At 41.0% G+C, this 23,216-nt stretch overlaps 1 protein-coding gene across 1 annotated transcript in view; it reads right to left on the bottom strand.

Annotated features, from left to right (window-relative positions):
• The window catches only part of UBE2N (ubiquitin conjugating enzyme E2 N), a 33,852-nt gene extending 13,839 nt beyond the window's left edge, over positions 1 to 20,013 (bottom strand). Inside the window, exon 1 of the mRNA XM_058568666.1 lies at positions 19,581 to 20,013. Within this exon, the coding sequence (XP_058424649.1) occupies positions 19,581 to 19,610 (30 nt within the window). The 5' untranslated portion in view covers positions 19,611 to 20,013. The remainder of the gene's footprint in view (positions 1 to 19,580) is intronic.
• Positions 20,014 to 23,216: the final 3,203 nt, after the last annotated feature.

Genomic DNA, 23,216 nt, shown 5'->3' with positions numbered 1-23,216 from the left:
AAATGCCTGAGGACTCCACTAAAAGGAAAGGCCTATGCTTATATCAACAGGCAAGAAGACAGATGGAAGCAGAGCAATTGAAATAAAGACAAGTCACAGTTGCTTCAGATTTGCATTCTCAATCCAATTGTGCCACTGACATAATTTTGTCCAAAATCCATACCACCAGGAAGGAAAAATTAGTTTTTTCACACTCTGTATACTAACTCAGATATTACGGTTTCTGTCTCCCCCAAAATAAGCATCCTTTAACAAGTCTGCCACACTGCATAGCTCCAAGAGAAGACCATTCACATCACAGTCTGCGTGAATGGCACCTCCTGAAGTCGTGCAGTGCAAGATCCTAAATACTTTGAATTAAAGAATAAAACTTTAGAAGCTGTAAAAATTCACTTGATTATTGTCTAACTCATGGAAAATTGATTATATATACGATAATTCTAATAAAATCAAAATATATTATTTACCCCAAACATCTCATTTTCCTAGCCACTGTTGATAAATGGGCATTCACCTTGCTTTAAAAATCTATGCCCCACTTCAGAGGGTTATGTTTAATGTTATCTATTTTGTGGGACTAATACATAAATGACTAACAGTTTTCCCACACTGGGAAGATGCCCATTCTTTTAGATTTACGGTGAAGCAGCATCTTTGCAAAATCAGAAAACACTAATAACCAACATTAAATAAGGCTCAGTATTACATCAGGCTCTGTTCTCTGCACTCTAACGCTCCCAACCTCCCTAGAGCTAGATTAGAATATTAAGCAGATAAAGAAGCAGAGGGGTCAAATGAGGATGTCCAAGCTAGTATTTGGCAGAGCTAGAAGTCAAGCCCCGTGAGCCTGGCCCAGATGCTGTGCTCCTACCACATATAACCACCCATCTCCATATACCCCAAATCCTTTTGCTCTTGAGAATCAGGAAGTGGACCTAAGCCATTTAAGCCATATATCATTATTTTGCCCACAAAGCAGCATTTCTACCATTGTGCAAGTCATTTGTCAGTTAAGAGGTAAGCAACTGACTAAATGCTACTGAGTATTGTTGGCAAGTAGGTGTGTGCCTTCTGTAGAAAGCCAACCCTTGCACACTTCGCCACCCTTCTGTCTCCCCAACTACACTAGTTCTTAAAGGTCAAGACCCTGTCTAATGTTTGCAGCCTCAATGCTGAGCACCATAGTGTCTCTCACATTCCATAGAGGTTGAATGAAAAGATCTAACCACTACTGAGATCAACCCCAGAGAGGACAGAAAAATACTGAGTGGGTAAAGGAGGATTCAAGAACTTCCAAAAACTGTAGGCCTAAGGCTTTAAGGAGCCAGGTGGTGGCTGTAAATGGCAGGCGTATGCAAGAAAAAAGGACTTGTTAAAATTCCAAACCCAATATTCACAAACTATTTCATACTTTTGCTCAAAAGCTTTGGCCTTGATACCTTCCCTAAAGGTTGTGCACTTAAAGGATCAAATACTAAGCACCAGAGGTATCAGGCTTAAGTTTCTTTTGCCCCCTTACCAGCTTTCCTGATCTAATAGTCATTTTCCTCAATTTTAATAACGATTGTTTGCTCCATACTGACCAGCTGACGTATTAAAGATTCAGTCCTCTACCTCAAGGTTTTTGGAAGAATTGGAAATGAAACTGCTCAAGAAACCAAATTAGCACAAGATTAGAGACTTTACTATTTCACAGATTATCAATCTGGTTTGAAAGTTCAATAATCTTAAAAGATTATTGGAGTATGTAGCTCAGCTGGAGTATGTAACTCAGCAGATTTTTTTATTCTTCTGTGATTTCATACGACTAGTTTGTCCTGTGCTACTGAGCCAGAGGAGATAATCCAAACAACTCAGATTTTAATATAACGAAATAAGCACAGATTCACATAGCGAGGCAGACATACTACATGATAGAGCACCTGTGTACAATAACACTGGGTCAAATTCATCCACTTCATGTGGATAGCCTGAGTCTCTGAAATAATGCAACAACACATTTAAAGAACGTGAATGTTGGACTTAGGGCTTACTAGCAATGGGGGTTATATGGTATTATGTAAAACTGCAACTAAATGAAAATAACAGGCTACAAAATCATAAAATAACTGATTTAAATGGTCCAAAGAAGCAGTGGTTTCCTTGAGGAAAGGAATTAGGTGACTAGGACATAAAGGTGGGAAACATTTTTCAATGAGTACCGTTTTGGTGAATTTTGTTAACGTGCAAATATCACTTACCCAAAAAAAGAAAGAAAAAATGTTTTTAAATAAAATCACCTAGTGAAAATGAATAAGTAATTTGAGTAACCCTATTTTGAAAGTGACAATGTCTCATTATCAAGACATTCTTTGTGTGTGTGAGGAAGATCAGCCCTGAGCTAACATCCAGTCGCCAGTCCTCTTTGTGCTGAGGGAGATTGGCCCTGGGCTAACATCTGTGCCCATTTCCTCTACTTTATATAGGACAACGCAACAACATGGCTTGACAAGCGGTGCATCAGTGTGTGCCCGGGGTTCCGAACCTGCGAACCCCAGGCCACCACAGCGGAGCGCACGCCCTTAACCGCTGAGCCACCAGGCTGGCCCCAAGACAATCTTTAAAGCTCAGAATAAACAGATAAAAAACAATGCTATTTAACATGGAGAAAACTGGCTCTCATAAACATGGCTGATGGGACTACAAGCTGACCCAACAGTTAACAACTCCACCTCTCGGTATTTATCCCAAGAAAAAACTGTGGATGTTTTGTAGATGCTCCAAAGTACACCTCCAGAAATAACGATCACAGCAAAGAGGACAGGAGAAAGATGATGTAGAGGTAATGTGTAACACCAGAGAAAAATATTCCTTCTATATAAAGTGAAAACACACTTCAAAACAGTATAACCTTTTAATTAAGTGTTGTGCTGAGGTGATGGAATGTTCTACATCTTAACTGAAATGGTGGTTTCACAGCTGTATACATTTGCCGAAACTTAAATTGTACACTTAAAATGAGTGCATTTAATTGTATGCAAATTAGACCTTAATAAAGTTGACTTAAAAGGAAAAAAAGTGTAATGTGCGTCTTGAGCTTACTGAGGGCAGGAACTGGGTCTTAATTTGGGGAGACAAGGCTCTTTATTCACCTGAGTACTTGTTGAGATTTGGGGGCAGGAGCTACACTGTTTGACCAGGCATTCAAGAATTTGAGCAATGCAGCAATGCAGGAGGAAAAAAATAAGAAGAAAGGAAAAACACCAAGAGCCAACGAGGTGGCTTATGGTCATTGGATGCTAAACTCTTAACCCTTCAATAAAAAATCACTAAACCTTCAAAATGCTTGCCCTTAGTGGATTCTTTTGTGGAAACTGTTAAAAGGGCTGAGCTGTGAGTCAGGGTTAACAGTATGTACAATCCCAGAACCACAGACAACAGGAAATCTCAAGACCTTAAACTACTTGATAAATGGCCAAACCCTGGGCAGGACATTGGACCTTCAGAGGCTAACGAATTGGAAAGCTAGATAAATTAAGTTAGAATTCCAAAGTGTAGGGACTGACACCTGGATTAATCCTTAAAACTAACTTGGATGTTCACATATGTTGTTTCTTTTAATCCTCAGAACCACCTCTGAAAACATTTCATATAAATGTGCACAGAAATCTATCAAGTAGCAGAACATGGATTAGAAACCCAGGCTAGTGTCAAGGGCTCTTTTCACATTTCACAGCTGGAACTTGGACTCCTCAGCATCCAGCAGTGCTTTACACCTATGCATTCACGTTAGATGAATGACAAAGAGTTATAACTAAAAGGTGTATCAGAGCTAAAAGTAGAAAATATGTTTGTTAATTTGTTCTGATAGTATATGAAGAAGTGTCCTTAGAGCTGATGCGGTGAAAGTCACCAAGGATGGGGAAAGGGTAAACTCTTGAGGCACCATTTGCCTATCTCCTCGGCACTTTCTCTCTCTAATCCTACTTTCTTTTCTAACGTCCTAGCTTGAAGGCATGCAGTTCTGTCTTTCCAGAGATTTGAGGGTTGGCCGAATAAAGTGAGGGAAAGATGTAACTGATTTGGAACAAAGGCATTTCTCTATAGTATATAATGCTTACTAAAACAACAACAACAACAAAAACCCTGACAGTCAAACAAGGAGTGGGGGAGGGAGGGGGGAGCGCTACCCCTAAGCTTAATCAAAACAAAAATCCTTAGAAAATCCCTAATTCTGCAGGACTGAAGTCAAGCCAAGTATTGGCACATCTCAAGGGCTTCTTGTCCTTCCCTATCTATCATGGGCTGGACCAGAAGGTCAGGTAGCTTTCCATCTTTAAAACCTCTACATCAGGAAAATTCTCTCTGTGCCAGATGTAAAGTAACTGTCTCTCAATTACCGTTCTATACTTTGGGATCCTGAAGGTGGGACTCTACAAACCACATTTCTGCTCTTCCAGGGACTCCCTGTTACACTCTGCAGATGGAGGAAGCTAGAGGGTACTTGCCACTTCCTGGCTTCTTGTCTGCCTGAGGGGCCTGTGAGCATCACCCAACAACCCTGAGGCACATTCATCCAATTTGCAGTTTATCCCACACTGAGACAACCAGCTTAATCATCACCCTTCTCTCTAGAGGGCCAGACTCTCTTCAGAGGTCTGGATCCCAGCTAGGGCTCTTTCTCCCAAGTTTCTAAATTTTAATATTTGCAAACTTTTCCCTTTGTTTTTTCCCCAGACTTAGGAGTGACAGCTGCTTCCTAGAGTTGCTACCTCCACAATACCTTAAAGTTCTCTTTTCACCCTTTCTGTCACCTAAGTAACAACTTTATACAGTCATGCGCAGCATAACAATATTTCCATCAATGACGGACCGCATATACGACGATGGTCTCGTAAGATTAGTACCATGTAGCCTGGGTGTGTAGAGGCTATACCATCTAGGTTGCGTATGTACACTCTATGATGTTCACACAACAACGAAATCGCCTAATGACGAATTTCTCAGAATGCATCCCTGTCATTAAATAACACATGACTGTATATGTGATGGCTCCCACATGTTCACAGAACTGCCAGAGTAAGGATCAGCCCAGCTGCCTGCACACTACCTAGTACTACCCAACCCCTGTTGCCCTCCCCTCAGCAAAGGATACAAAGGACAGCTGGGAAGCAGAAGGGCAGTTATGCCAGTTAAGGAAATGCCAACCCTAAAGGGCGCCCATGCAGGCACCTCAGGTCCCCAGATGTCTGGGAGCCCTTCCATTCGACATGGGCAGAAGCCAAAATGTCCATACCCAACAATTATAAAATACTCAAATTCAGGATTCAAAAGATGGTTTACTGGTAGCAATATATGAGTTTCATAGAGGTCAGGACCAACCTTATATACCAACTAAGATCCATCTTTCCTCACCTTTCAAAGCAGCAAACCTCAGCTAGATGCTCTTCAGAGAACAATCTGATAATATGTTCAAAGGAAGCCATACTCAAGTGTGAATGACCCAAACAGAATTTAATAATCCGTGAGACTCCCAACCACCATGCAACCAACTTCTCTCTAACCATGCTTCTCTAGTACTCCTAATAGAAGATGTAGGGTCTAGCAATTGTGCACACAGCTTAGGTAATACTTCGAGGTAACACCTTCACATATATGGGAGACAAACAAATCTAAAGGAAAAGGTAAGCTGTAAAAATCAAGATTAAGGAAGGACACAATCTCTGGGATCTTCCTGTCAGAGGGTATAAATAATCTTTCTCACTTCCATTATAAAGCTTTTTCAATACAGATGTGATAACAATAAGACTTGAAATGGGCAACAGTTCTGTTGTTCACAATTAATCACATATTTTCAAGACACTTCTGTTTTCCAACAGAAGTTGTATGATCAACTCTATGACATAAACGAGAGAATAAACAGCACAATAATGTAAAAGACCTACAATTTTATAATTGTAAAGTGAATCTTGGGACTTGGAATGCAACATTCGCTTGGGGCTTTAAAAAAATTGCAATCTTCTTTTTTCTTAAATGAATGTTAGTGTGTTTCTACACTATCCCTCCCCTCCTGTTCCAGCCATACATTTGCTTTCCTTTTACTAAAATCAAATATTGGAATTAAATCATTCTCTGACTACATATGCCAGCTAATAGCAAAATGAAGTGCCTGATATATACCAAGCAGAAAGAATTTGAATATTTTTTTCAGTCTGCCATAAACAATACAGGGAACTGTCTACAATAAGTGTAAGGAACACAGCAGATATTCAACATACTAATACTCATAATGTTTAAAAGAGTAACACACTGATCATAATTTACATGATAAATACATAACCATAACTGACCAGATGATCCAACTCAAGAAATAAAGTGCACTTTGGAGTAAAGAAGTGTGTGTGTGCACTCTCAAAATATTAAAATTGCTGTAACTTGTTTACTCATAAGAGGTAATGCTAGTTTTACTTTCTTTTTCACTGATGGTAAACCTAAATATCTGAATTTTTTAAATATACACCTGTGGGGCATAAGGAGCATAAGCCTGCTCACTGATTAGGCCTGGGTTCTTGGCCATCAGGGTCCCGCTGCATCCTAATACAGGAAAACCTGCTTGGGCAACCCATACAATGAAGGGGGATGACACTGGAATTCTCCAATGCCTTTGTTTATGGCCCTGTTATGATTAATCCACTATCATCAATTAAGCAGTAGAAAACCAAAGGCTAGTGTGCATGTGTACGAACCATGAGGGCAAGGGTCTATAGGCTTTTCAAAAGGTATATACAGTGCTCAAAACCTCAACCCAGGGAGCATCAAGTATTTTATTTTTCCATCAGTTACAAAGAGCAAATTAAAATATCTTTTCATCAGCTTTAACGAAGAAAGAAATCCTGCCACTTGCAAAAACATGGATGAACCTGGAGGAAATTATGCTAAGTGAAATAAGCCAGACACAGAAAGACAAATATGCATGATCTCACTTGTGTGCAGAATCTAAAAAAAAAAGTCGAACTCATAGGTACAGAGTAGAATGGTGGTTACCAGAGGCTGGGAGGTAGGGGAAAAGGAAAGATATTGATCAAAGGGCACAAACTTTCACTTATAAGATGAATAAGTTCTGGAGACCTAATGTACAGCATGGTGACTACAATGTAGTCTATACTTGAAATTTGCTAAATTCGCTGAGGGTGCATCTCAACTGTTCTGACCACCATCACAACAAAAAAGGTAACTACAGGAAGTGATAAATATGTTAGTTTGTGGTAATCATTTCACAATGTAGACATATATCAAAACATCACCTTGTACACCTTAAACATAGACAATTTTTACTTGTCAAAAATAAATTTTTTTAAAACAAGATTTTTTTCACTGTAATTAATGACAACAATAGGATCAACATTTGTTTCCCAGAGTGGCTGAACAGGATCCTAGAAAATAAAGCCAGTGACTTAAATTTTATCCCTGATTTTCTTTTCATGGTACCTGTAGAAATAACAGAAAATAGTATTTCAAAAAAAAAAAAAAAAGAAAGAAAGAAAATAGTATTTCTAGTTCCTAAACCACAATCTACTTGATAGTAGGGATAGAAACAAGATGACCACAGTCAAGTTCTCCCAGAAGAGCAGAGGAAACAGATCCAACCAACAGAGTGCTGGACAGTCACATTTCATATGAGAGATGTTCCCCTGCAAACATGGCGGAATCCAGAAGTTGGAAAATACATCATTTTGACTGGTAAACAGTATCACTATCAGAGGTTATATAGGAGAGAGGAGCCAAAGAAGATGTTAATGAAGTAACTAAGATGAAGATGAAAAGACCAGGTTGTGAAAAAGCCTTATATGCCAAGTTAAGGAGTTTGAACTTGATGCTAGACAACACACTGGAGAGGCACATGATCACATCTGTGTTTTTAGAATAACGTGGCAGGAAAATGGAGAGAGGGGGAGAGGGAGATAGGAAGGGAGGGAGGGAGGGAGGACATGTCTGCGTGTGTGTCTAAGTGAAGACAGGGAGATGAGTTCTGAGATTATTGCAGAAAAATCTAGGAGAGAATAAGAGACTACATACAAAGATAATTGGGAGGAGGGGAGACAGGAATGCATTAGCAGAGGCATTTCTGAGGTTGAATCAGTTGGGCTTAATAACTAACTGAATGTGGAAGAGAAGGGAGCGGGGAGGAGAGAGTAAATCTCAGGCAACCAGGTTAATGTCGAGATAATTAATAAAGAGAAGAAACACTAGAAGTGCTGATGCACATGAGAGGAGACAGCAAAATGAATACATCCCATTGTAAAATAAAAGTCGACTTTAAAATGTCTGCAAGATATCTAAGTGGAGATAAAAAGTAGACCAGAAACTCAGTGCTGGATTTTGGAATCACTGATCAATGTGGACTGAAGCCAAGGAAGTGAATAAATGCGTTCAGGAGAATATATAATGCAAAAAGGTCCAAGGTCTGAATCCCAAGAGAATACAAACATGCAAAGGCTTTAAAACTATCATAGCAGATAGGATACAGGCTATACATTTATTTCAGAATACTAATATCCAGTATTTGTACAATTTTTTTTGGAATTGCCTAAGAGTCAGTTTAAAAGTCAAAAGGGAAAATCAGTTCAAGGACTATATGATCACAGCTTCTTCTCATTGTTTTAAATTATGCCCAAAGGGATCATATAATCATCAAGTTTTAAAATAGAAATTAGAAATAACTGGGGCCCAGGGAAAGTGACTCAGCCAAGGTCACAAAGTTTCCTAATCCTTGAGATGAATAAAAGTCAATGCTGATTCCTAACCATTATTCACCAGAATTGGCTCAAATTTCTCATAGTGTCCAACAATCAAATCTAATCTTTAAAGATAAAGATTTACTACTGCTGACAAATATAATTTTTTAATAATGGCTCACAAGGCTGAAGGTTATTTTTTTTTGGGTGTGCGAGGAAGACCAGCCCTGAGCTAACATCCAATGCCAATCTTCCTCTACTTTATATGGGACGCCGCCACAGCATGGCTTGATGAGCAGTGAGTACGTCCACGCCCGGGATCTGAACCAACGAACCTTCGGGCCGCCGTAATGGAGCGCACGCACTTAACCACTGCGCGACAGGGCCAGACCCCTGAAGGATATTTCTTAAATGTTCTAAAGCAATGCAGGTTTCAAATGTGATTAGTTTTATGGAAACCAATACAGATTATCTGCCTGCTAAAACTTCTGCTTTGCTTCACTCAGCATTTTCATTTCTTAAAAGTATTCACAATTATCCCTCTGTATCCTCAGGGGACTGGTTCCAGGAACCCCCGAAGACACCAAAACCTGCGGATGCTCCTGTCCCTTATATAAAATGGTGTATGTAGTACAATGAATACAGTCAGTCCTCTGTATCCTTGGGTTTTGCTGGCTGTGGATATGGAGGGCCAACTGTACTTAGAAAACTTCAGCTAAAAAATTTAAAAGGAAATGAAGTACTGATACATGCTACAATATGGATGAACCTTGAAAACATGCTAAGTGAAAGAAGCCAGACACAAAAAGCCACGTATTATATGATTCCATTTATATGAAATGTCCAGCATAGGCAAATCCCTAGTGACAGAAAGCAGGTGATTGCCAGGAGTAGCGGTAGAGAGTGACTGCTAAGGGGTATAAGGTTTATTTTTGGGGTAATGAAAATATTCTGGAATCAGATAATGGTGATGGTTGCACAACTCTGTAAATATGTTAAAACAATGAACTGTACATTTTAAAACGGTGAATTTTATGATACGTGAATTATACCTCAAAAAAATAAATGAAGCATTTAGGTGTTCCATTCACATTCAGAAAGATTTTAGCACTTTATCTACGAACTGGAGTTTGGAACAGCATAAGAAAGTGAAGGAGAAATAACTATCTGTATTGCTTGACTATTTTTAGTATATAACATTTAGTATATTGAGTTTTTAATAATGAATATATATTCATGAACTACACTTCTGAAGGAAAAAAAAAAAACTTTTTCAAATTAAAAGATTGCATTTGAAGTGTCTGTGGTCCAAGCAAAGAAGTGCTGACTCATGTTACAATTTTAGCACTGCTCAAATATCTTCCTAGAGTGTGATATGTCTAACCTACAATGACACTCTACTCCTCCACCCCATTTTTCTACTTATCTTTCAAAATTCAGCTCAAATGTCACTCCTCTAAAAATCTTTCCCCTAAACCAATCTTGAGGGTTTCCCCACTCAGACAGTCACCTCCTTGGTTTTCCCACTGATGCCTTTGTTTTCTATATGAGAGAAGGTACTGGCTGTATGATTTCATTTGTATCCCCCACATTCTACCCACCTTTGCATTGAAGCCAACCACACACAAGGCCATTGTTTCTGCAAGGTGCACACTAAAATCATCTGGAGATGTTAAAACAAAAACATAGCGAAAAAACATGCTAGGGCTGGCAACCGTTATTTATAAACGCCCCAGATAATTCTGATGCACAACCATGAACTAAGTACTCAGATTATTAAAAAAGTATTCACAGAAAATATCTTCCAGTTCCTATCCACTCAATACATCAGCAGCCCACCCAATTAAATTGGGAGAAGATTCTGATAAGAAACAGTCAAGGTTTGGCCACGTATTCACTGATCTCTAATCACAGCCAGTGGCAGGAACCTGAAGGGAGCTTGCAGCACTTTTAGTTTAACTCTTATCTGAACCACATCAATCAAGACAGGATGCACAGAGTCCTTTATTTGGGCGGAAAAAAAAAGATACTTAATGGGAATAGCTCTTTTACAGCTAAAGGTAAGAAACTTCAAGCTTTATAGCTGTAAATCACTGTGCCTCCAACAGTGAAAAGAAATGACTTTTTTAAAAGCGAAAGCAAGAATTATAATACGTGCAGGTGTAGGGGGAGTTTTATCGGAAAAGCACTTTTCCTTATTCTCTCCAAATGGGAGGGAGGCAATTAAGCAGGTACAAATACTTCCCTGAGTGGAAAACACAAAATTCAATTTAATATATAAATGAGTATAAGGTAATTCCTTTTTTTTTCTTATCATCAGGATTGGCTTGATCAACTCAAGAGTTACCCACTGAGGCTAGGGATGGAGCCAGCCTTCCCTGGAGTACTGAAGCACCACATGGAGGAGCCATGTAGTCCTGTACTGTTTGAAAGGAGGAAGGGGGCAGGTCTCCTAGGGAGGCAACCCAAACTAGATGCTACAATCACTTTCTTGTAGCAATACCAGTGGTATTCAAAGAGTTCACACACACACATCATTGCCATTTAAGATAGTTCTGAACATGGGTGCTATGGTTACTCACTGCCAGAGAAGAGGAGTATATTCCAGGATGACTGGAGGGTGTGACAGAGTATTTGGTCCTGGGAGGAGTTGGAGAGAGAAACTGATGAAGAAATAAAAGATTAGAAGAGAAAACACAACAAGAAGCAGGGATAGAAAGAGGCATGATATAAGAAACGAGTGTAAGGGCCGGCCCCGCGGCTTAGCGGTCAAGTGCGCAGGCTCCGCTACTGGCGGCCCGGGTTCGGATCCCGGGCACACACCGATGCACCGTTTCTCCGGCCATGCTGAGGCCGCGTCCCACATACAGCAACTAGAAGGATGTGCAACTATGACATACAACTATCTACTGGGGCTTTGGGGAAAAAAAAGGAGGAGGATTGGCAATAGATGTTAGCTCAGAGCCAGTCTTCCTCAGCAAAAAGAGGAGGATTAGCATGGCTGTTAGCTCAGGGCTGATCTTCCTCACAAAAAAAAAAAGAAAGAAAGAAAGAAACGAGTATAAGACAATTCTAATCTATTTTTAGTCTTATTGAATGAAAAAATTCTTGTTTAAAATTCACATTAGAGTGGGTACGGTCTGATGCAGTCATACCTCAAATGTATTTTGCTGGTAAGAAACAGCAGGAAAGAAAGGAATAGCTGTTCTTTAGTTCCTTCTCACTGGGGTCCCAAACTTCCCCAAATCCAGGGATCCAGAAGGGCAGGAGATGAATATGCCACCCCAGACCATCTTAAGAAAAACTATACTACAAACTATATTACTAAGCAGGAACTCACTTGTGCAAAAGCCTCTAATCAAACTACAATATAGAGACTTTTGATAAAAAACAAGAAAGTTAAGCACTTAGACTGTGCACATGAATATGTTTCCACTTCATTTGTCCAAATGATAAAATATAAAAATACATGCATTCCCAGTTATTATCTAGGAGCAGATATCTTCTGGCGCATTCTATTTACAGTACCCACAGTCTATAATCACAGCTCCACCAATTACTTAACCCTTCTGTGCAGGTTTCCATATCTGTAATATAGGGATAATACTAATATCCACATGATAGGATTGCTATTAGAATTAAATAAACCAATGCGTGTAAAATGCTTAGAACAGTGCCTAGTACACAGTAAATACTCAATAAAAGATGTCTATTATTTACATAATAAAAACTGTATGACCAATCTCACTGCAAGAATAGCTGCCACACCACACTCCGGTGAATATGATTCATAGACTAAGTCTGAATTTAATAATTCAAAACCTCAACAATGCTTTGTTTGCCCAACAGTTCTTGAGGCCAACTCTCTGAACTTAGTAAAGAATAGTCGTTTTTGATGGGACCTTAATAATTACATAAGACACTATGTTCCACACATACTGGATTTCTGGAATATGCTACTCATTCTCTCTCTTCCAGCTTTCATATCTGCCATTCCATTTACCCAAATCTCACTCTCCCTCCTTCTCCTCAGGTTTAGAAAAACTTCCTCAACAGATACCCTTCCTTCACCCTTAGACTATGGTAATCCCATTCGTTTCTTCTTTCATCACACCTCACTGTGATTTCTTGTTTCATGACTGTGCTTTACACTAGACAGGGGTGCCTATCTTGTTCACTTGGCTTAGTGCTGAATACATGTTATGAATTCAATAAACGTCCATTTAACTGAACTAAAACACATTTGATGAATGGATAATAAAAAGGCAGACAAATCACAATGTTATGGAAGACTGAAATTTGGTCTTGGGCTTTTACTAGCTTACTAAAGCCACTTGTGCCCCTGCCCCACAGTAAGGGGGTGAAGGGGATGGTAATCCCAAGTGTCCTCAAGGGTCACTAAAAACACAGCGACTTTACAGGAATAAAATTTTCCTTTAGTATAAACTATAAAGAAATCTTAGAAAGTTGCAAAGAAGTAAAAAGCAACCATAGTCTCAAGACACAAAGATAACATTTGTTATATATCTTTGTAGTATCTTCTGGACTACAATGCCTTCAATCACGAGATTGTAAAGACTTTGAAAATAACAGCTGATTTGCCCAAAGCAGACCTAATCTCTCATAATGACATACTGTCGTGATATTGAAAACTAAAGGAGTTTGAAAATCTGAAGAGGAGATAGCCAATCAAAAAAAAAAAAAGACAAAATATGTCAAAATTAGATTCTGAAATCAATGTCTAAAAAGTACTTTAAATTATAGCCGAATCCTAATTATTTAGAAACATCTGAGTTACAGGCCAATTCAGAATTATAAAAATTTCTATGCCTAAGCATCCTTAGGGTATTTTAGAATAGCTACACCCAGGATTTTAAAAAATATACAATGCCCTGAATGGTGTGGTGCAGTTATTGAAAGAATGAATGAAGAAAGAATTCTTTCAGTTGATTCTCTGAGGGATCTTAACCAGTTATCCAGTTTTTCCAACAACACATTAATGGTTTCTAACACCAGATACGCTGGGGCCACAGTTCTCACTACAGTGAGCCTACATCCTATCTAATCTACAAATTAAAGATGACTGTATTTAACATTAAAAGAAGAGAAAACTTCACTTGGGAAGCATTTTTACAAGTTGCTAAGATTTTAGCTGAAGTTAACTGAGTCCCTATTACTCTCCTAATTTGTATATCTATACTGATGTCCTTCATACACTATATTTACAAAGAAAATTTCAACTGTATAATAAACTACCAGTTCAATTCATCCTTCATACAAAAAAAATCATTTCCTAATATAACATTACTACATATACTATGCCTTTCAGATCTATTTTGTCTTTAGAAAGTAAAATTATATAACATAGTAATTAGGCAACCACATCATTACAATTGTAATGCCAAAGCCCCTACTGGACGCTGTCCTCATTTCCTTGTTTCTGGTATTTATTTATTTCCATAGTACATATGTACCTGTAAGTCATGATTTAAATCTATGTTCAGAATGCATACTCCTTGAATCAGTAGCATAAGTTATATTTTTTCTTAAATTCATTTACACTCAGGTAAACCAAACTACTAGGTATGGGGAAAAAAGCAAAAGTACTGACTTCTGGGGCCAGCCCCATGGCTTAGCGGTTGAGTGCGCGCACTCCGCTGCTGGCGGCCCGGGGTTCGGATCCCGGGCGCACACCGACTCACCGCTTCTCCGGCCATGCTGAGGCCGCATCCCACATACAGCAACTAGAAGGATGTGCAGCTATGACATACAACTATCTACTGGGGCTTTGGGGGGAAAAATAAATAAATAAAATTATTTAAAAAAAAAAAAAAAGTACTGACTTGCAAGTCAGAATCCTAGTCATCCAACTTCTTTGGCCTACAGACTCCTCATCAGAGTAGGAAAAGGATGGTGTTCTCTACTGTGTATAACTGTAACGGGACACAAGCGAGGAAAAAACTCAGAACTTCCGCAAAACAAATGCATAACATTTCTGATGTCATCATCATTTAGCATGGCGGATAATCAGGAACTGCTTGATAATTTGACAAAACTCAATTTCTATTGAGTGACAGGTGATCCATCTGGACTGAAGAAAGTGCTTGACACAGAGGAGCTTAAAAAATAACACTCAACTGACTGCTATTTTTAACTTACTTTCAAATATGCTCAAATTCATAATCAAAACATTAGTTAGCATATTAAACAATACCCTTATAGCCTGAAAGTTTAATCACTACCAAAAGTAGTCCAAGGACTCTTACGCTGGAACCCATGGAGATGGAGGCGATTCACAAATAGCCTGTCAAGAACCTGAATCCCCAGAAATCATATGCAAAAAATATGGTTTATTGTCCTAGAAAGAAGGTCAGAAAATTCTTAAAACGGGACAACAACAAAAAGAGCTAACAACCACATTGTTTCTAGTCAAATTTTTACTACATGAATATATGTTTCCTAAGGATGTTTTCATTACAATTTATAACAAGTCCATCTTCATCATGGTAAGTTTTTCATGCCTGCTTTTAAAATGGGAAAAAAACATTCTCAGCCAAAAATTTTCAGGGCTTAAAAAAAGGTCAGTTTTCTGAATCACTTTTCTTACTAAAAACTACCTTATGTACTAGAATACATATCAAATAAGTGGCTCTGAAATAGTGATAGCAAAAAGTGATATCTACATTTTTAAAAATCAAAATTATTGAAGTAAAAAATAAACAGAACTCAAGTCTCAATGGAAAGTCAGATCATACCAGGTTTTTTTGTTTTATGTTTTTTGTGAGGAAGATCAGCCCTGAGATAACATCCATGCCAATCCTCCTCTTTTTGCTGAGGAAGACCAGCCCTGAGCTAACATCTATTGCCAATCCTCTGCCTTTTTTTCCCTTTTTCTCCCCAAAGCCCCAGTAGATAGCTGTATGTCATAGCTGCACATCCTTCTTAGTTGCTGTATGTGGGACGCGGCCTCAGTATGGCCGGAGAAGCGGTGCGCGCGCACTTAACCACTAAGCCATGGGGCCGGCCCCCATACCAGGTTTGTAAGAATTTGAAACTAAACCTCACTAACCAGAAAAGTAAACTTTAGGAAAGACTGGTGAAATTCTAATCTCAGAAAGTTGGTTTGCTAGTTGTTAATCAAATAAGTCAAGTCCTTGAGTAAGTTAACTACTGTTTCCTAAGGCTCTATTTTATTGTTTTCATGATTAATTTTGAGAAGACAAAAGAATGTCACTCTGTCAACGTAACATGTAAAGCTGAAATAAACCTATTTTTTGACCAAGCCCACAACTACAGATCTTCATTTATTTGTTCCCAAAATAACTCTGGCTCTTCCTTATGATGGATGGATTAGGGAGGACCTCTTATTTTAGATACCTTTTAACCTATGTGACTTTAAGCTTTAATTGTGCAGTCACTTTTAGTGAGCGACTAAAAGAGCTTTGGCCCAGGGGAGAAGAGAGGAAAAAGAAAATTCTAAAAGTTGTAGCTAAACACAGAACTTGCAAGATTCAGTATAACTCACACATGAGCAAAATACCTCTATATATAAGACTATTCACTACAGCAGTTTGTATAGCAAAAATTTGAGAACAATCTAAGTTATCAATAAGCAGTTAGTTAAATTAAGGTCTAACCACAAGTTTCCACAAAGCAGCCCTTTAAAAAATGAGTCACCCCGAACATATTATTGGTGGTAGTAGTGGGGGGTGGGAGGATCAAGGTATTCTCATGAGGAGGAGGGGAATAGGCCTAACATATATGTGCTGAGCCTCTCTGATCTTTCTGGAAGGATACACAATACAAATAGTGGTTGTCTGGGGAGGAGAACCGGAAAGTGCTATACAGAAGAGAGGGGAATATGAGGATAAAGAGAAACTATGGGGGAGAGGGAAAGGCAACCTGTATTTTAGGACAGTTAGGTGAATCTCTGAGGACACAACATGTGAGCCAAGAACTGACCAATACGACAAAGCAAGCAACGCAATAAACAGGAGGAAAGCCCCATGACTGGAACAAGCTTAGCCTTCCACTGTTCAGGGTACAGCAAAGCAACAGTGTGGCTGCAGTGCAGCAACCCAAGCACAGAAGTGCAGGAGATGATGGTAGAGGTCAGCAGATCCCGGATAGATGTAAGCCTTTGTAGCTAAGGGGAAAAGGCCAAGATTTTATTCTAAGTGTTCTGAAAACCTTTGTAGAGTTCAGAGCAGGGGAGTAACATGATCTATATTTTAAAAAGTAACACTAGCTGCTGCTTAAAAGGAGACTAATACAGTAGGCCAGGCAACAAATGATGGAACTCAACAGTGGTTTCAGAGAGAGAGGGAAATGTGTCAGATTCAGCATATACTTCGAAAGTAGAGCCTAGAGAATTTGCTACTGGACTGGAAATAAAAATCTGAGTGGGACAGCAACGGGGTGAATTCAAAAAAATCACCTTATATTTGAATAGTCATTTACAATTGTCAAGGTACTTTTACATACATTATGTCATTTCATAATAACAAGAGGCAGGAGAAGGTCACTCTGAGTTAACATCCAAGTTCTGCCTCTTGCCAGCTTCAAGACCCTAGGAAAGTTGTTTGAATGTGTTTCCAGACTGTAAATGTATTGTCTACTTCACAAGATTACTGCAGGTATCAAGTGGCTCAAGAACTCTGCAAATGTAAATAGTAACCATTTTGAGGTGGCCAGCATCATGTTAATAGTTGTCCATTGATGGTATGGTGTATTCCTATCATTCTGGACAGTAGAGCTACCATACCACCACCACCACAACTATATTCCACATAGGACCCTGTAATAGTGGTTGACAGAGAAGACCCAACCTTTTTTTAAAAATTCTGACACAAAAAATAAACATTTTCACTGATTATGGAAAAACCTACATAATATAACAGGGGCACTAGAAAAAACAGTATAATCTTTTAATCCTTCCTAGGGATTGGAGAAAACAGTTCTATAAATGGTATTACAGTAAAACCACCTAACTTTTACAAGATAAAACCCAAATCAAGGCATCTTTCATTAGAGAGATGCTATCAACAAAATACTGTAAAATTAAGATTATATATGAGTTATCACTGTCTTGGTTTAAATAGTAAGATGCAAATGCCTAGTGTAAACTAAACTATTGTGTGCCAAATGAACTGAATTATAAGAACAACTTATTGCCTTAATTTCTGTAAGTTTATAAAAACAAGATCCCACAGAATTTATTTTTCTATTCAAGGCTTTCATATTACTGCAGAATATCTCCAAAATCAAGCAAAAATGGAAAAATTCATCTTAAATCTTTAGTTCATTATGTATTTTGGAGAATTATCTTGAATGTCAATTTGTGTTATGTACTTAGTCAATCACCTGACTAGAAGTCAATAAAAATTAAGAGAATATCTGGCATACAGCTCTATCCTCCACCCCTCAGTTTCAACTGGGGCCTCGATAAACATGACCATTAGGGCCACGTAACTGCATTATAACTAAAACCACATTTTAAGGATCTTCCAATGCATACAGCAATTAAACTGCCTTGGCCAGAGTCCGAGATAAATCCACTAATATAACAAATTTGGCACTATGAAGAACCACATTAGACTCCAGCACCCAATGACAATCTGTTCTACTTCTCTAATTTCTAAGAATATCCATCTTACAAATGGTCTTATTTCTCTAAATCAAGCACCTTAAGGCAGAGACACCTCCATCTCACACATATTTACCTACAACTGCACGAAACAATACACAATACATCAGCCTTCAACAGGTTTTCACTGAGTATGCACCTCCCCCCAAACTTTAGAAGAACAAACTAGATTAAATATACGCTCAACACATTATATCCAGCAAAATGATGCTGCAATTTAGTCACTTGAACTCGCATATTGAGGGACACAGAGTTCAACTGATTTCCTTCACTAAAATTGACAAAAAACTTCAAAGCTTTGTTTTTGAGTATTGCAAGAAACATTTCACATCGGAGGACTCGATATTATGTAAAGAATTCACAAAATAAAGATGTCACATTTTTCATGATTCTATATGTAATGGTTAAAGCGCACAAAATCGAGAGGCAAAAGATTTCACAGGGTCTCCCATACCTGCGCCCTCACCCCCACCCCCGGTCTTGTGTTAAACTATTTGCTCTGAACAGGAGCTCTGAACCAGTCTACCAACCAGAGTAAAATCACTTCGCGGAGATAACGAGCGGAAACGTATCTAAGGAAACGAGCTCGCGGAAGCGAGGGCAGCGGGGCGCGGAGCCCCCACATCCCCGGACCCGCATGTGTCGACGGCGGCAGGACGCGCGGCCCTCCCGGAGCCGCCTCCCGGGGCACAGGGCCCCGCCCGGCCTCACTCGCCCGGTTCATTCATTCTGAACGCGGGGCTGCCGCATCCCCGCGCTCCCGCTCGGGCCGAGAGGGGGCTCCGGGGCCGAGGGGCCGTGCCGGGCCACAACCCCCACCCCGAGTCGGGGCCCCGCCACGATTCCCGCGCGCCCGCGGCCTCCGCCCGGGGGTGGTCTGAGAGGCCGCCGAGGCCCGCGCCGGCCCGCGCCCAAGACCGGAGCCCCGCAACCCCGGCCCCACCCTCCGCCAGAGCGCAGGCCAGGCCTTCCCTGCTCGCGGGGCAGCCGCCTGGAAGCCCCGGGTCCCCGCCGCCGGGCTGCCCCACCGCGGCCGGAAGTCTCCCCGGCGCCCCCTCCCCAGCGCCCGACTTCCCTCGCCGCCGCGGCCAGACCCTCTCCGCGCTGCCTCGGGCCTCCCAGCGCGGGCCGCGGGCCGCAGGCAGCGAGGGGCTGCGCCGCCCGGTCTGCCGAGAGCGCACGAGCAGAGCGGGCAGCCGGAGGCCGGCCTGGGCGGTTACCTTGATGATCCTGCGGGGCAGCCCGGCCATCTTGTCAGATCCCGAGTTCGGCCTCTGGTCTTGTCTCCGCTCCGCTCGCCTCACGCACGAGTGGAAGTCCCGGGCTCCACTTCCGGGGGACGTTGCCGCGCCCGCCGCCGCCGCCGCCGCCGCCCAGGCCCCTCGGGAAATGTAGTCCCGGCTCGGGCGGGCTTCCCTCGGACCTGGCCCCCTCCCCCGCGCTCCCCGCCCCAGCCCCGGCCCGAGGGGGCGGAAGTGACGCGCCGCGGCGGGGCAGGGACTTGGGGGAGGTGGCGCGGGGCTCCGCCGGTCTTGGCCGAGCGGGCCGCGCGATGGTGGGACTGGGCTGCCGGCGCCCCTCAGACTTCTTATCCACGGCCACGCCCGCGCCGGTGGGCGACGTAACAGAGGCCCGGCCGCCGACGTAGCCCATTCCTTCGTTAGTGCGATCGTTCATTCATTCAACGTTCCTGCATTGCGCGCGGTCGGAGCTGGTGCTGCAGGGAACGACTGCGGTCAAGTTGATCCGCTGGCTCCTGACTCAAAGAGAGGAGAAGACCGAAACTCGGTAGCAAAGCTCCTGTGGGTCTCGAAAGTTAGCCAGGGAAAACCCTAGCCAGAGAGTTTTGATCTTCAAATTTCGGAAAAATCAAGCCTCTGACACACCCCTTAGGCCCGGGAAAGGCTAAAAGAAAAGAGCTTGGAGAGTTGGGGGCGGGGAAGAAGAATGGCTTCTGGACTCAGTGGTTGAAACGGCAGAGTCCTTAGCTGGAGGAATGACCAAGGAGAGGATTGGAGAGCCCAGAGTAATCCGGGAAAGAGGGATAACCCACAGAGCGCGGGGCCCTAAAGGAAGATTAGAGTGGGGATGCCCGAAAATAGGATTTGGGGAAGCATTTCGTGACATCCTGGTGATTGATTGCTTGCTGTGTGATGGGCTCACTGCAGTTACTATTTTACTTCATCTTCACAGCAATCTTAAGAAGGTGTTGCCTCCGCCTTTACAAATGAGGCTCAGAGACGCTAACTTGTTTCAAGGTTATGCAGGAGGTGGAGCTGTTTTGTCCTCGGGCAGGTCTCCCAAAACATGGACCCCTTAACTACTTAAGCACAGTGTTTCCAAACACAGTAGCACAGACAGTAGATGGTGAATGAAGATGTGCCAGATGCTGTATTAGGGGATGAGAATACAAAGAGGCTGACCCTGCTTTCCAGGAACTCAGAGTCCAGTGGAGAAGAGAGACAAGTAAACAATTACAACCCAATGTGTTAAGGGCTATAATAGAGGCTCCTCCAAGGTGCTATTTGAGCACAGGGAGGCATTAATTGCTTGAGAAGTCAGAGAAGGCTTCCCAAAGAAGTTGAGGCCTAAAACATGGGTAAGAGTCTAAGTGACCTGGTAGGGAAGAGCACGCCAGGCATAGAAAATAGCCTGTGAAATGTCATTAAGCTATAAGAAAAAAAAAAAAAGAGCATTAAAGAAATGGAGAATATGAATGCAAGAAACTTAATAAGAATAATAAAAGATAACGTGCTGGGCACCGTGCTAAATGGTGACATGGATTATCTCATTTAATTATAAAGCATATAAGGTAGGCTTTCTTATTACCAGTGTTTTTTAGATGTGAAACACAGCCTCAGAGGTAATAATGGGAACTTGAAATAACCAGAAGTCCTAAATGAGTGGTTCTGTGATTAAAAGAATCCGAGAAAGTAAATGACATTGGACAAGGATACTTTCAGAATATTTTAGAGAAGACCCAGGAGAATTCACCTTATTAGGAAGAAAGGCAGAGTGAATATTGAATTAGAAGGGGACTATGCCAGTTGTCTATTGCCTAACAAACCAGCTCAAACTTAGTGCTTAAAAGGACAGCAATCATTTATTTAGTTCTTGAATCTGCAGTCTGGGCAGGGCTTGGCAGAGAAGGCACATCACTGCTCCATGCTGCGGCAGCCTGGGCAGCTTGACCGGGACCAGATCCATTTGTGAGATGACTCACATAGCTGGCAAGTTGGTGCTGGCTGTTAGTCCCCCTCAAGGTGGGCCTCTCCCTGGGACAGCTTGGGCTTCCTCACTGTATGGTGGCTGGGTTTCAAGAGTGAGTGTTCTAGCAAGTGCAAGTGGCAGCTGAATCCACTTTTTTGCCCCAGCCTTGGAAGTCACATAGGATTACTCCCGCCATAATGTATTGGTCAACTAGTCACAAAAGCCCACCCAAGATATGGACTCTACCTCTTGAAAGAGGAGTGACAAGATTCTAGAAAGTAGCAGAGTATGTGTGGTAGAAGCTGTGGGTGTGACCAACTTTGGAAAACACAAAGTGCCACAGGTATGACGTTTGTCACAATATGCTTAGGAACCACCTGCCTTGGCATCACCGGCAGTGCTGGCTGAAATAAGCATTCCTGGAGCCCTTCCCCCAGAGATTCTAAGTCTCCAGGTCAATGCTGAGGTCTGGGACTCTGCATTTAAACATCATGGGTAATTTTGATAGATCCTAAAATTTGAGAACAAAAGATTTTGAATAAACAAGAACAAAAATGTATAAACAAAAAACGTCACGTGCCCTCTTTTGGCTATTCTGTATCAGAATGGATGGTGAGTATCATGCAGATTACGAGTGAGGGCCCTGGAGTCCCACCTAGATTTGAAAACTTGCAGTTTGCTTAACTTGTTTGTCCTTCATTTTCTTCACCTATAAAATGAACCTACTTCATGTGATTGTTGGGAAGTTTCAATGATACATTTATATATAAAGTACTTAGAACACTATGTACCACTTAGCAAGGGCTATTATTTTTGAACCAGGTATAGTTTTCCTAGGAAACCAGATTTTTAAAACTTGACAGTAAAACCTTGTTTGGCAGAGATTTTTTTTTTATCAGACTTTTTTTGTTTATTGCAGTAACATTGGTTTATAACATTGTATAAATTTCAGGTGTACATCATTATACTTCTATTTCTGCATAGATTACATCATGTTCACCACCCAAATACTAATTACAACCCATCACCACACACATGTGCCTAATTATCCCTTTCGCCCTCCTCCCTTCCCCCTTCCCCTCTGGTAACCACCAACCCAATCGACAGAGATTGTTTTGATGGCATGAAATTCTCTTAGAGTATTAACCCTTAAAATATATTTTTTCATGTCTCTTCTAGTTGTTTTTCCTGTTCTTGTCCCCCTTGAGAACAGCTCACACTATACTCATCTGGAAAATAAAATCTAAACTTCTGATTCATCTAAGTCCTGCAGAACAGGAAATATTCTAGAAGGACAGGTTGCCACAGGGCTGACATGAGGTTTATTCTCAAGTTAGAAAACTGGTTAAGAATCCTACTTACCATATCTATAAAATATGGATAAAATAAGGATATCTACAAAACTAATTGAATCGATTCCTTCAGGGGAGGGGTCTTGGGCAGCTGGAGAACAGAGGTAAAAGGAGGACTTTTTCTTCTACTCTTGTATCTTACAGATTTTTGAACTACTTGAATGTGTTACCTATTAAAAACATAAAACAAGAAGCCAATTCACTAATTTCAACAGTCTAATCTAAGGGGTATTCAAAGCTCTTTAAACACTGATCAGGCATGATATTATAAACTCAAACCTCAGCAAAAAGATG

This window comes from Diceros bicornis, chromosome 25 (assembly GCF_020826845.1).
Source record: "Diceros bicornis minor isolate mBicDic1 chromosome 25, mDicBic1.mat.cur, whole genome shotgun sequence".
In the NCBI taxonomy this organism is placed as follows: domain Eukaryota; kingdom Metazoa; phylum Chordata; class Mammalia; order Perissodactyla; family Rhinocerotidae; genus Diceros; species Diceros bicornis.
Note: the sequence above shows the minus strand (reverse complement) of the source record. Positions and strands in the feature narration are given on the sequence as shown.